The sequence below is a fragment of the Triturus cristatus genome, chromosome 7, assembly GCF_964204655.1.
Source record: "Triturus cristatus chromosome 7, aTriCri1.1, whole genome shotgun sequence".
Lineage (NCBI taxonomy): Eukaryota > Metazoa > Chordata > Amphibia > Caudata > Salamandridae > Triturus > Triturus cristatus.
Window position 1 is genome coordinate 1,228,347,237 of NC_140590.1, and position 15,102 is coordinate 1,228,362,338.

A 15,102-nucleotide genomic window follows, 5' to 3' on the forward strand; every position below is an offset into this window, starting at 1 on the left:
GTGCAACATGCTTGACCACCATAGGTGCAGGGGGGTTTAGTCCAGGCTGGATTTTCGGGACAACTACCAACTATGCATACATTTTCCATTTAGATGTTTTGTATATAAATTTATCTCATGAGCATAACTGGCAAGGAGATAGACATTCTCTGCCTGCATTGGACACCCATACTAAAGTGGAAATGTTAAGGCCAAAAAAGCTATTCTGCCTGTTTACTAAAATGAAAGCCCCACAGTTCTTGAGGTAGCAAAGGAAGCTAAAAGACCATCACTGGATTTAAACAAGTCTCCAATCCCTCATGCGTTGTGAATGATCTAAAAAAGTCAGTCTACACTTTACTGCAGACCAGATAGGCAGGTACCCAAAATGTGTATATGCTTGCCCGCATGTAGAACAACAACTGCTTTTGTGTGATTCCCTTAGTTTGTGTCAATTCAATTAGATGTTTGGCCTTGTGTACACTGATATATGAATTTACAATTGAAAAAAATGATTATGTTTATGTTTTTTAATGTTCAAGACAAAAGAAAACTACGGGATTTATGCACAAACCTATTTTGTGGTCACAAACACTGCAAATAGAAAAATATCTGTGTTTTTGCGACCTAAAATAGGTTTTTACTATGTACTAACCCCACTTTCAGGAGTCGGTAAACATTTATTAGCACATAGGTCGGTTCACAAAATTGAATACTGGTTGTAAAAATACTGGTCGCAATTGGCTAAGGATGAAAGAATATGTGGACAGCGAAGAGAAGTGTTCACTAGATTCTGGTATACCAGAGCATACAGAGGTATTCAGTTTGCATGAGTGACCTCTTGCACATGGTAGTGCCAAATGTCTCCTTGTATTTCTAAAGGCAAGAGCAGTCTGTTTATTCATTGCCACCTTCCCCTAATAATGAACATGGAGCCTCTTGGGAAGGGCAAGAATGTGAGACAAAAGACTAAGAGAACAAGTGAGCAAGTGTAGACTAGATGCTTAGGAGGAGATAGATTGGTGGACTAGAAGAAGCAGGATGGATGTGAGAAAAGAAAGTATTCTGAAGCTGGGTAAAGAGAGAAGGATGGCAGAGGGAAAAAGGGAAGCCAGAAAGTGGAAAGGGAACTGGCCGGAAGTGGGGAAAGACAGCCATATGGAACCCAAGCATGTTAACCAAGGCAAAGCCAGGCAAGATGGCAGACCAGAACCAGCCTCATTAGAACTAAGCAATTTTACTGCAACAGAGAATGTTCCTTATATTTTTGGATTTGCTGCATTTGCACCATAAGCCATCATCTACTGCATAATCTGCAGATTGTACACAACAAAATGTTTTGCAGTTCAAACGGATCAAAAGTTATTAAAAATGCAGCAAAACGTGTTGCTACGCACCAGAAAGTCCTTCGCAAAGTTTGACTGGTCAGCTTTTTGTTGCTTATTTCTGTAGTTGGGTGTCAGATTGGCTCTAATGAGATGGCTCCTTTGCCCAGATAGTGCTAATGTGTGAAAATGACAAAATAATGGAGGTGGTAATATCACAAAAGGTACCTTATGATGCAGCGTAAAACCTGAAACAATATGTGGTCCTCCCCTGCCACATAATTCCAGTATCCCTGCTGGAGGCAAAAGTAGAAACAAGGCTAGAGACCAGTGAAGAGAAAAGAGTAGAGGTCAGGGAAGCAAGGAGACTGAAGGACTTGCAAAAATGAATGCTGGAAGAATAACACCTGAGACGACGGAAGGCTTAGCAAGTGTGTAGAATTAAGGCCAGGCAAGACAGCTGAGTGGAGGCGTGTAAGAAAGAAGACTGAATATAGAGAAAAAAGAAGAGTGAAGACAGATGCTGCAAGAAGACTGGAGATCAATGAACAGAATAGAAACCTTTCAAGAGCAGATGGTACACCAGGCAACTGAGTAGAGCTGAGGCAGAAGACAAGAGCAGTGTGGAAGTTAAAGAAGACAGAAGACCATAGTTGATGAAGGGTAGAGTACCAGAGGCAATACAGGAAAGTAGCCTGAAAGCTTTTTAATAGTCCAAATTGGCAATCTAGGGAAGGCAGCAGACTGGAGGCAAGAGAAGAGAAATTACTGTAGATTGAAGGTCTAGCAAGAGAGCAGTTGGAGGCTTAACAAGAGAAGCCTGGAGGCCTAACCACAAAAAATACCACACTCGAGGCCAGGAAAGACAGCATCGTAGAAGTGACACATAGCAGACTGGAGGCAACAAAGCAAGAAGACTGGTCAATGGACAGAACAGAATTGGTGCCTAGCAACATGCCTAGCAACATGAGATAGTAGGACAGGCAACTGAGCAGAATGGTGGCAATAAAAATAAAATAAATTAGATTAAGGAGCAAGCCAGCAAGAAAACTGTTGACAACAGAATAGCCTCCTCAACAGGTGTCCAAGCAAAAGAGCAGAGTAAAAGTCCAAACAATAGAGCAGATTAGAAGTCAAGCAAAAGAGCAGACCCGAAGCAGAGGAAGAGAGCAGATTAGAAGTCAAGCAAGAGTGCAGACTGGAAGCAGGGGATAAGAGCAGACTGGAGGCAGAGGAAGAGAGCAGACTGGAAGCAGAGGAAGAGAGCAGATTAGAAGCCAAGCAAGAGCGCAGACTGGAAGCAGAGGACGAGTGCAGACTGGAGGCAGAGGAAGAGAGCAGCCTGGAAGCAGAGGAACAGAGCAGACTAGAGGCAGAGGAAAATAGTAGACTGGAGGCAGAAGAAGAGAGCAGACTGGAGGCAGAGGAAGAGAGCTGACTGGAGGCAGAGGAAGAGAGCAGACTGGAGGCAGAGGAAGAGAGCAGACTGGAAGCAGAGGAAGAGAGCAGATTAGAAGCCAAGCAAGAGCACAGACTGGAAGCAGAGGACGAGAGCAGACTGGAGGCAGAGGAAGAGAGCAGCCTGGAAGCAGAGGAACAGAGCAGACTAGAGGCAGAGGAAAATAGTAGACTGGAGGCAGAAGAAGAGAGCAGACTGGAGGCAGAGGAAGAGAGCTGACTGGAGGCAGAGGAAGAGAGCTGACTGGAGGCAGAGGAAGAGAGCATACTGGAGGCAGAAGAGAGCAGACTGGAGGCAGAGCAAGAGAGCTGGCTGGAGGAAGACAGCAGCCTAGAGGCAGAGGAAGAGAATAGACTGGAGGCAGAGGAAGAGAGATGACTGGAGACCAAAGGAGACTAGAAGCCATGCATGGGAGAAGACTGGACACCAAAGAAGAGAGAAGAGTAGTGGGCAAACAAAAGAGTCAGCTGTGGAGGTAACTCAAGGGAAAAGAATGGTGACTAACCAATAGGCCAGACAAAAGGCAGAGCAAGAAAGCTAATTTGAAGTTGTGAAAAAACAGACTTGAGGCTACGGAAGAGAGTAAACAGGATGCCAAGGAAGAACATAACATTAAGAAAAGAAACTAGAGGTGGCTGGAACAAAGGAAGGTTGATGGCTCAGGTAAAGAACAATCTAGAATGCAAGGTAAAAAGCAGCCTGGAAGCCAAGAAAGAAAGCAAATTGGAAGCTTAGGGAGAGAGTTGAAGATGATAAAATACGAAGCCTCTGGTTTAAGAAAAACAGCAGGAAAGGGTCCACCAATGAAAGGCTGGCACAAGATTTCATCACACAAGTTATTGTAGATATCGCAAGACATATCAGGCATGCTGGGTATGTTGGGCGTGTCTTTCTAGCAAAAAGATACGTCCACTTATATGTTTCTTTTTTTAAAACAGAATGTTTTAATATGTCTTGTCTGCCTGCCTTTTCCTAATTGGTTGTGGGATTATTTGTGCCTGTTCATTAGAGCAACCCATCAATTAAATATTGCCTGTGTTACATCTATAGGGCCACTCGGGCATCCGAAGACTCTGCAGCAAGTGATGCTTCCCCTTATTGACCAGCTGACCTGTGATGACCTTTACCATAAGTATTCACTTGTGAGCCTAAGCATTCCAATAATACTGAGTGACATGATATGTGCGGGCTATGAGAACGGTCAAAAAGACTCCTGCCAGGTAAGAGACCATGCTGTATCAGTTGGGTTTTTCCAAAAATTAGAAATTGCCTTTTGTCAAAGCAACAACCTTTATAATGTAGGTGGTGAGCAACAGGTTTGTTCTAGTTTTTCAATTTTCTCTAGCTCACTAAATTGAAATTTGCGATATTTTAGGTTCTGCTTTTCTACAATTGCACAGGTCCTCATCTGTGCACCTCTCTCTCACGCCAGCTTAAACATCTGCGCGGTATGTGACCTGCACCTCAAACTTGATATAGAGCTATCATTCACCCTAATGTTAAACGATGTGATCAATAATGTGTTCTAACATCGTCACCTCATAAGCAGATCCCTGTTCTTATGGTTGCCAAAACAAGGGGGTTATCCTTGTCATTCCTGTGGCCCTCTCCCACAGCATCTGTTGCAATGGTGTTACAAAGGCCTCACAGGGTAAACAACGGGAAGGCTCAAAAAGCACAAAACTATGCAGCCCAACTCATCTTTTCACTAAAAGGAGATGAAACGACCATGCCCAGTGTGAGTTCACCTCATCGGTTACTAGTTGGGCACAAGATCAAATTCACAATTCTGTGCCTTATACAAAATACTCTACACGGGCAATCCCCTGCTAATACTACCATAAGGCCTGATCCTATGGTCAGCCTTTTAAATTCAGCTGTTAAAATGCCTAGTGAGATACAAATGAATTGGTTGCGAGAACCCTGTATAGCCATCTGATAATGCTGGTCATGCAAGCTGCTATCCCTGCATTATCACCACTGTGAATGACAAAGTACCCATTCTTCATCCTTCATGGTCCTGGGGCATAAAGTACCTGCATCTGACCAATATGCACCACAGAAGTAGTAATAGCTTGGAAAGCTGTCTTCCAAGAAAATATCTGTAGGTCACATGAAGCAAACAGTTTAAGTAACTGATTTACAGTGAAGGAACAAAAGGTTCAAATGCCACTTGTTAAGATGCATAAGGAACATCAGTTGGCATTGGACAGCCTCGCTGGATGCAGAAAAGGATTCTGCCATCCTGATCTTATAGGTTGACCGAACATCAGCCACTTGCTACTATACTGGGACCTGGTATGAGATTTCTTGGCAGCTAGAAGAAATTCCAGGTGGTTGGAGGAAGAGCCTGGGTTTGCAAAGACTAATAGTTCAAGCAATCATAAAGAGGTGCATGTAGGATACTTCCCTCATCTTTTGGTAGTCTTGTTTTAGAGGGTGTCAGATGTCTCTCCCATAGTAGAGATAGCAGTTAAGAAAAATTGATGTTGCGGGCCAGGCTGAAATTGCAAGTTGGCTGCATCTCCTAGGCAAGACGTGATCTTTTGAAAGACTTTGTTATCAGGCATTAGGGAGAAGCCTACCGGAATCTCTCACATCAGTCAATTGTGAAACTAGATTAGTCCCCCTCTTCATCCTGAACGGTAGATTGCTGCACTTTGAGTTGAGGTAAGTTGAGAAAATGTCTATAGTAAGTTACCACAAACCTTAGTAGTTGAGCTCTCTCTGATTAGGTTCTCTAGAGATGAGCATGGTCCACGTGTCCACCCTTAACTAAGGAAATTGAAAGCAGAGGAAAGTGAAATGAGCACTGTGGTGGAGTCATTATGTATGAGTATCAAGTTGAACTTGACCACTGAAAGAAAGTTTTGAAAGCCACAAACAATGCTTTTAGCTTTTGCATACATATGTGGAAGAATAAATCTGATCTATAAGTCCACCATCTCAAATAAAGAATGAGATACGAGTGAACTTACTATTCAGCAACTCGTCCCAAAGCTCCACCAGGTGAAGCTACAAGGGACACATGCAGTCCGCCACGAATGATCTCCCAAATGAGTGACGCCTATAGCCTGAGAATCCTCTGAAATAACCAGGCTGATGTTTTTCTGCACCTCTGAATACTATCCTTATTTTGCAAGGGAGAATTTAATTTACTACTAAGTCATCGAGGCACATCACTCCACCAGGGTTTCTTGCCCATATACAGTGGTATCTTCTTGCTGTCTTTGTCATACTTGCGTGTGGGTACTCTGTATTAACTCACAGAGCTTTATGATGGTGAAGAGGAAGAGGCCAGCAATTTGAGATAACCAGCCAATGAGTGGTGGGGCCAGTCTTCCAGGGGAGTATCTCATAATCTCCCTCAGTAGCCATACAGGCACTTACCTGTGCTCATGTCCCGAAAGTAACTGTGTGCTTGTTCTTATCACAATGCATATGTCTCTAGTGACAACCTGAAGTACAACTGGGCATTTAGTTCATCTGTATCCATCCCTCCCAAAATTTTCTTCCAATTTCCCCCCTTAAAATTCATTTTCTAGAACCACATTTCCCTCAATATCCTCTCTAAACGTGTTTATCTCCAAGTCCTTCAGCAATCCTATCCGGCCCCCACCATCCCCTCTCTCAGCCTGTCTGTCTCTCTTGACAAATCGGCCACTTGAGTTCACTCTCTAGTCTTATCTGGCTCTCAGGATTGTACACTAATCCCACCAGATAGATTACCCAAGATGCTGAATCTAAACCATCTGCCACTGACAAATCCTCTCACTAAACTCCTCCACACTGCAGATCGTGTTCATAACCTATGTTTCCCTTTCTCTGAGCCACCTGTGTCCTGTAAATCCATTGCTTAAATCCCCCAAGTTTGTTTATCTAAATCAGAGACGTTATCATTTTGCTGGAAAACCTTTGACAGTACAGAATTGCACAATAATAATACCACAATAACATAGGCAAAAGCAAGGAGTAACTTCGAGCCAACCTAATAATAAAAAATGCTAAAACTCAGAAAATGGTTAAATACAAACTATAAGTGAAACAGTGCAGTGGTTGAGAGTAAAATCACCTTCAAAATATGCTCTTCACCTTTCTGCATGCTGATTGTCTAGGGGGCACAGTGGAGTATACAAAAAAGGGATTGATGGAATGCTTGAATTAAGCTCAACCACTAGTAATGCAAGCATTCCATCCATTACTTTTTTGTATTCCGTAGATTTTCAAGGGGAGGCACAGAGGGGGCGAGTGGAACCTCCATGGCTCTCCTATTGATAGTTTCTCCTCTCCTCATGAACATTAAATACCAAAGCATACGACCAACCAACCCTTTGAGTACAACGTCCACATATATTCTCTTTGGTTCTACATAATAAACCTGTATAAATTACAAGTTTGTGTCGCACTACATCTCCCGCTTGCTAAGAAAAATGCTCAATCATCCTCTTGCATCCCTTTTCAGCAAACACCCAAAGTGACCTAAAAGAATCCTTAGTCATTTAGGTTAGCATGTGGAAACTGACTCCGAACAGGTTGTAATTAGTGATGGGCCTGATTTACTTGTCCATCTCTCTGTCGCATAATGCCACCACAGTATTAATAAGTACCTACATGGTTTTCCTAAAATCCACAGGAGCAAAGATAGCCCTCCTGTCTCCTACAAAAGGAATGTCTGTGTGATTACTTTAAGCATTCACTAACACAAACAATTCCTCCATGGGAGCCAGTAAGAAGCAGAAATCTGGAAGACCACCAGACTAGAGGGAGGAGTAAGGTTTCTGACGTATATCCTCAAACGAAAAGACTCAAGCAGCAGTGTTGACCCAGCCTGGAGTGATGTGGTGTGTAAGGTTCTCTAATGCATTGAGAAAAACAAAAAACAACAAATAAAACAAAAAGAACAAGGATGGATTAGAGACAATTCTGAACTCCTCTAAACCATGTTTTAGAGACTTGAGAAAGTAAACATTCTTTGTGCCTTAAGAAACGTTACAACACACTCACCCAAATTTTCTGCTATGAACATCAAATCAAAATTAATGACACCTCTTAAAAAATGCCACAAATCAAAAAATAGGGTTAAGTTCAGACAGGATACTTAGGTAAATACCTCAAATAAAGTCTTGCAACAGTACGGCTCCAGAATAAAGAAAAAGTACTCTCAGCTTTACTTGGAGAGGAGCAGTATTGCCAAAGCAAAATAATGTAGTTGTAAAAGTACAAATGAGCCAAATGTAGCCTAATCGGCTTTATCTCACCGCATTTAATACGAAGTCCTGAGCGGCAGGGAAATACAAGTAAAAATCCTGGTGCACATCAACGATCTAATCAATCGCAGCGGGAGCCACTGAGCGGCAACGGCCTCTTCCTTTGGAGAGCAGGGAAAATCCGAACAAGCAACCGTGCTCAATTTCAAGGCAAGCGGGAACAGCTGAGAGGCAACGGCCTCTCTCCATGGATATCAAGGGAAGGAGTGGCGAGAAGGAAATGCGTCGCACACAGGACGCCAAAGCAAAAAGACTTGGCTGCGTCCCAACAGGAAACCGGAGCGGAACCTGGAGTGTCGAAGGAAATGTGAGGATCGAGTTAAGCAGGGTGGGCGTGGTCCTCCAAACCCTCAGGGAGATTGGAACCAAGCAGCACTTTGTTGCATATGGCTGCTTTTCTAATAGAGGCAGGGTTCCTCCTTTCCTCATCTGGCACTCAATTAACTCTGATTGCCAGGAGGTTAATTAGGTGGCAAAAAGGAAAAAGAAAACAAGTCGCTGGAGGGTTTGGTGCAGAACAAAGAACAGTAAGTGCTCTATCCCTTTAAGGCAAATATACGTGTCCCTGCACTTATTGTTCATTCGAGCTGTGGGTTAGTGTGGGGAGTGACAGTATAAGAAGCCTGGGGCGTGACAGTTCTCCCTTTCAAAGGCCGTCTCACTGGGCGGGGTTTATGGGGATACAGGGCATGAAATCGTCTTACCAGGAAGGGGGCATGTACTTGCTCTGCGGGTTCCCAGGATCTATCTTCAGGAGAATATACTAGCCAATCGATAATGTATTGTAACCTACCCCTTCTCCTTATGGAGTCCAGAATACGTTTGACTTCATACTCTGCCTTACCCTCAAGGTATATAGGAGGAGGGGGAGGTTCTATTTGTGATAGAGGGTCAAAGATTCTGTGAGAAAGAGTGTTGATTCATCGTCATTTTTCTTTCCCACACAAATTTTCTTCTGTGTGGGTATAGTGGGTATGTGACTCTCTAGAGTGATAACTCTTTTTTGCCCAAACGGGATAAGGCATCAGCCTTTCCTTGTTGTGTCCCAGGATGGAAAGTGATGATAAAATCGTATTCACTAAAGAATAATACCCATCTCATTAGACACGGTGGAAGAGCTTTAGCAGATTTAAAAATCTGTAAGTTCTGATCATCTGAGTAAATCGTAATACTATGGGGAGAACCTAACAAGTAATGTCTCCATTCCTGAAAAGCCAGCTTAATGGCCAACAACTCTCTTTCCCCAATGGGATAGTTCTGTTCAGCTGGTAAGAGAGTCTTGGAAAAGTAGGCAATGGGATGTAGACAACCTGTTTTCTCGTCTCTTTGAGATAATACCCCTCCCACGGCATATTGAGGAGCATCCGCTTCCAAATAGTAGGGTAATAAAGGGTTTGCGTGTCTCAATATAGGTTCTGATGTGAATTTTGTCTTTAATGCTACAAAGGCAAGTTCTGCTTGTTCCGACCATGCAAATACTTTCCCTTTATGTAGTAAAGAAGTAATAGAGGCTATGATGTCTGAAAAATGGTCTATAAAGCGCCGATCAAAGTAAGCGAACCCTGTGACGTACTGTACTTCTTTTACTAAAATAGGACTGGGCCAATTCGAAATGGATTTAATTTTCTTGGAATCCCTGTGAATGCCATCTGGTGACAGAATGAAACCATGGAACTCCAGTTGTGTTGTGTGAAATACACATTTATCCAAATTGGCAAAAAGGTGATTAGATCTCAGGGTGTTTAGTACCTTTTTGACATGTTCTATGTGCTGTTCTTCAGACTGAGAGAATATCAAGATATCGTCTATATAGACTATCACAAAAACATCCAGGTATTCACTTAATATCTCATTTATGAAGAATTGTAAGGCGGCCGGAGCACTGCATAGCCCAAAGGGCATTACGCAATACTCAAAAAGGGCAAACTTGGTGCGAAAGGCTGTCTTCCATTGGCCTCCGTCTCTGACTCGTATGAGGTGATAGGCCCAACTGTGGTCCAACTTGATGTAAATCTTGTCTGATTTCACCTGGTCTAACAAGACCAAAATTAAGGGGAGTGGGTACTTGTTTTTTATGGGCACTTTATTCAGGGCTCTATAGTCTAGGCAGGTGTGCAGGCCCCCTTCCCGTTTGGGTATAAAAAACAGGGGGGAAAAGACCGGTTAAATAGAATGGCCAACATGTCATCTATGTATGTGCGGAGATACTCAGTTTCGGGCTCAGTCAAGGCGTATATGCGACTCACTGGTGAACTAGCTCCTGGTATCAGGTCAATTCTGCTATCAAAATTGCAATGAGGAGATAGTTCTGTGGCCTTCACCTTGTCAAATACCTTACTAAACTCAGAATAGTTTGCGGGTAGGACAGGGGGACTCATAATTATGTTTTCTGCCGCTGCACAACTTAAAGGGGTCTTCCAATCTGTAGCTTCTTGATAGCAGTGCAGTAAACAATGTGGGGATCTCAAGGTAACCGAATTAGACTTCCAGTCTATGTGAAGGTTGTGCTTTTGTAACCATCGAACCCCGAGTATAGCCCCAAAATTGGGGGTATCAATAAGATATGGGATTATTTCTGAACGCCCATTGTCACAGACCTTCACTATGGCATTGGAGTGATGAATAATCAATCCAGAGGACAGTTATGATCCGTCTACTGCTCTAACTGATTCGAAGCATGCTTTGCTAATGAAATCCACTCCTAGAGATTGGGCAAGGGTAATATCAGTGGCTCCGGAATATAACAAGATGGACATGGTTCTTCTTTTCTGTTGGGGAGGATTAACGTGACTGTGATAGCGAAATGTTTTGGGATGCAAGCCACGGTATTAGCTAAATATTGTGAGACCTTAGTTTTGGTTTTACTCAAAGGTACAATCTCAATTCTCTTTAAGCTCAATCGTTTTCCATCGATGCAGATCTTTTTCTAGGAATCTTAGGTCTTACAGGACAATCTAGAGCATAGTGTCCTTCCTCATCGCAGTATAGACACAAATTAATTCACCTTCTCTTCTCTTTCTCCCGTGATGAAAGAGGACCCCGAACCCCACCTATCTGCACAGGCTCACTTTTTTCTAAGGGTTCTTTCTTTTCACTGTGCAAGACCATCATTCTGTGGAATTCGCCTTGCGTCTTTTACCCTTGCATTCTCCCAATCTGTGATCTAGTTTAACTAAATCAATAAAGGAAGGACAATCCTGAGGTCGGGCAACTATTTGTGATAAGATGTCTTTGAGCTCATCTCCTAATCCTCTATAAAACAGCAAGGTTCTTTTATATTCTGACCATCTTGTTTCTGCTAAAAACCTTTTGAAGTTTGTAATATAAGTAAGTAATTCTCTTGTACCCTGTTTCAGCCCCAGTAACTCATTATCACTGGCCTGCATGAAGCAGTATTTGGCAAACAGACAACGCATCTTCTCTTTAAATTGCCCAAAATTGTAGAGCATAGGATCATCGTCCTCTACATGAGGAACAGACCATGTAGCAGCCTTACCCACTAAGTAGGAAATGATAAAGGCTACTTTTGCGGTATCAACAGGAAAGGAAGCTGGCCGACAGAGAAACTGTAGATGACACGGACTCATAAAAATGCTATATTTTGCACTATCCCCAGTAAACCACTCCGGTACTGCCAACGGAAATGGGCTGGGTGTGACTACTGTAACATTTAGTGGCTGAGTACTACAAGAATCAGCGTCAGGCACTTTGAAATGAGCAGGTTGTGTATATGTTTTGCGTATTTTAGGTAATGTCCCCAGAGTGCTAGTGATTGTCCCTTTTGCATAGTGTACTGTCCTAATTCTGTGTTGAGGAGCTGGTTTTCTGTTCTAAGATTCCTGACCTCCAATTGCACTTCTAGTAAGGGTTTAGCTAGTTCGTCAAATGAGGGAGATGGTCCCAAAAGGGAGTTACCAAGATCTAGGTCCATAGAGACAAAAGCGCCTCCCCTGTCCATTTTCGCTCTGTTAGAAAAAAATATGTGGGCTTGGTTTTCTGTTGAGCAAAGCCACCACAGTATTAATAAGTACCTAAGTGGTTTTCCTATAATCCACAGGAGCGAAGGTGGCCCTTCTGTCTCCTACAAAAGGAATGTCTGTGCGATTACTTTAAGCATTCACTAACCCAAACAATTCCCCCATGGGAGCCAGGAGGAAGCAGAAATCAGGAAGACCACCAGAATGGAGGGAAGAGTAAGGTCTCTGATGTATACCCTCAATCGGAAAGACTCTAGCAGCAGTGTTGAGCTACCTTGGAGTGATGTGGTGTGTAAGGTTCTCTAATGCATTGAGAAAAACAAAAAACAACAAACAAAAAAAAGAACAAGGAAGGATTATAGACAATTCTGAACTCCTCTGTACCACTGTGTTTTAGAAACTTGTGAAAGTAAACATTCTTTGTGTCTCAAAAAACGTCACAACACACCTCTTCAAAAATGCCACAAATCAAAAAATAGGGTTGAGTCCAGACAGGTCACATAGGTATATACCTAAAACAAAGTCTTGCAACAGTACAGCTCCAGAATAAAGAAAAGGTACTCTCAGTTTTACTCGGAGATGATCAGTATTACCTAAGCAAAATAATGTAGTTGTAAAAGTACAAATGAGCCGAATGTAGCCTAATCAGCATTATCTCCCTGCATTTAATGCGAAGTCCTGAGAGGCAGTGAAGAGGCTCCCCACCTCCACCTTAAGACAGGGAAATACGAGTAGAAATCCTGGTGCGGGTCAACGCTCGAATCAATAGCAGTGGGAGCTGCTGAGAGGCAACAGTTTCTTCCTTAGGAGAGCATGGAAAATCCGAACAAGCCACCGTGCTCGTTTTCAAGGCAAGCGGGAACAGCTGAGAGGCAACAGCCTCTCTCCATGGATGAGAAGGGACGGAGTGGTGAGCATGAGATGTGTTGCACACAGGACGCCAAAGCAAAAAGACCCATCCATGTCCCAACAGGAAATGGGAGCGGAACCCGAAGAGTCGAAGGAAATGTGAGGATCGGGTTAAGAAGGGTGGGCTTGGTCCTCCAAACCCTCAGGGAGATAGAAACCAAGCAGGGCGTTGTGGCATATGGCTGCTTTTATAATGGAGGCAGGGTTCCTCCTTTGCTTTGCATATTGGTTTAGCTGTCAATATCCCAGGGGGCAAGGATTAGGAACGTAACTAAAAAAGGCAGCGTAGTAGAGGAAATTAGTTGCTTTATCACTTATTGGCGTGCTGGTCGTGGACAAGGAAAATTTTGTTTGACCAATCCTCACCCAAATGTAATCCAATTAAGTGTTTTTAACAAAATCATCTTATAAAATATTGAAAAGGACAGCCACACAAAAATAGGTTCCATGATGTAACGTGCACCACATTACACACCGTGATATTTTCTCATGAAATATTTACTAAAATTAATTATCCTTATGCGCATCTTTCTAATCTCAAATGCCCTGCCAGATTCTCTCTCTAAATCCACCTGGTCTGTTTCCCAAATGCTCTCACTCTAGCTTGGAACTATATTCCTTCCAAGATCTTCTTTCTAAAACAATTGGTTCCTAAGATAACATTCCAGTGACCCATCTCATCTTCAGTCCTCTCCATAATGCCACTCTGCCCTATGAAGCCCACTTTCAAGCCTCATTGACCCCTAGACCTCTTCTTGAGTACATGCTCAGTTGTGTATGAAAGCCAGTGGCCGTTCCCATAGGAGTGTTTGTTCATAATTCCTGACTACTCATTGCATTGTTTGTTCTCTCTTCCAGGGAGACTCTGGCGGACCGCTAGTCTGCAAATCAAATGACTCCTGGTTCCAGATCGGCATTGTAAGCTGGGGGGCTGGATGTGCTTTGCCAAAACGTCCTGGGGTGTACACCCTAGTTCCTGCGTATGAGAGTTGGATTCAGAAGCATGTGCCTGGAGTAACATTTGGCATTGCAAAGTTCTCCATGAACAGCTGTAGCATAAACACCAGCATCACCCCTCTACTTCTGCTACTGCTCGCTCTTGTGAATGCCCTCTGAGACCGGTGTCGCCATGGTCATGCCTCATTCTGGAACTTCCCAGGGATTTGCCTCATTTGTAGATATCCTTCTACCATTCTTTGAGGAGGCCTTTTTGTAATGGAACACACCACTGCTACCTATGAGATACTCTGGTCGACAGCTACCTCCATAGGGCAGTACTGCACAGATTTCAATTGAATTGAATACTATACAATTTTCAACATTCAATGATTCATCTATCCGTCTCATCAGTATCAATGACAACCTCCGGCCCCAGTGATGTACAATTATTTCACCAAATGTGTTTGTTTCCTGGATGTCACAACTTACATTGCTTACACTAAGTCTCTTACTGCTGATATTCAGTTACAGGATAATCCCTCAGCTATCAGAAGGTACCAGTTTCAGAATAAAGTGCTTACTCCTTGAACACTTAATAAACACTCATCGAAATCCTATGCACTGAGCCGTTGCTGGGAAGAACACACCCAGCAGCAGACAATGAGCATTCACTAGAGTTTCATAGTCAACGTCATTATATGCCTGTTCCCAACACACAAGAATATAAACTATGCCTGCGTACAATGACTGCTATGAACCTTGGAGGAAGGGCAATAACATATTAGAAACCACCACTTTGTATTGAAAAATTGTTCTAATTGTAAGCAGTAATGAAATGTTGGAGCTGTGGGCAAATAAAAGCTGATATAAGCACTGCCACTACACTGTCTTCAAATGAACTCTCAACATTCTAATGATCTCATCATAGGAACAATCACCATATAGGACTTATGTTGGATGTGACCCATCAAGGTCCACAAGTGTATAACAGGCATCCCGTATCAGGGAGACACTAAATCCCCTTGTTTCCCCTCTGGTATAGGCTTTTCGGCATCTAGAGTTTATGAGGTGAGTTTTCCTCAGCGCCTTTAGAAGAATGAGTCATAAAGGACCACATTATGTGGCAAGGATGACTAAATTATGTGGCAGGAAAAGGTAAATTATGCAAATAATGCGGCAAATTATGTGACCGTGTTATGAAAATTAGGTGCAGATACCAGCTTGTTGGTCACAGCTCTAAATTCTTC

The 15,102-nt window shown here is 42.9% G+C and overlaps 1 protein-coding gene across 1 annotated transcript in view; it reads left to right on the top strand.

Annotated features, from left to right (window-relative positions):
• LOC146811668 (serine protease 33-like) overlaps positions 1 to 14,735 on the top strand; it is a 211,147-nt gene extending 196,412 nt beyond the window's left edge. The window contains exons 5-6 of the mRNA XM_085618641.1: positions 3,814 to 3,983; positions 13,775 to 14,735. Of these exons, the coding sequence (XP_085474767.1) occupies positions 3,814 to 3,983; positions 13,775 to 14,032 (428 nt within the window). The 3' untranslated portion in view covers positions 14,033 to 14,735. The remainder of the gene's footprint in view (positions 1 to 3,813; positions 3,984 to 13,774) is intronic.
• Positions 14,736 to 15,102: the final 367 nt, after the last annotated feature.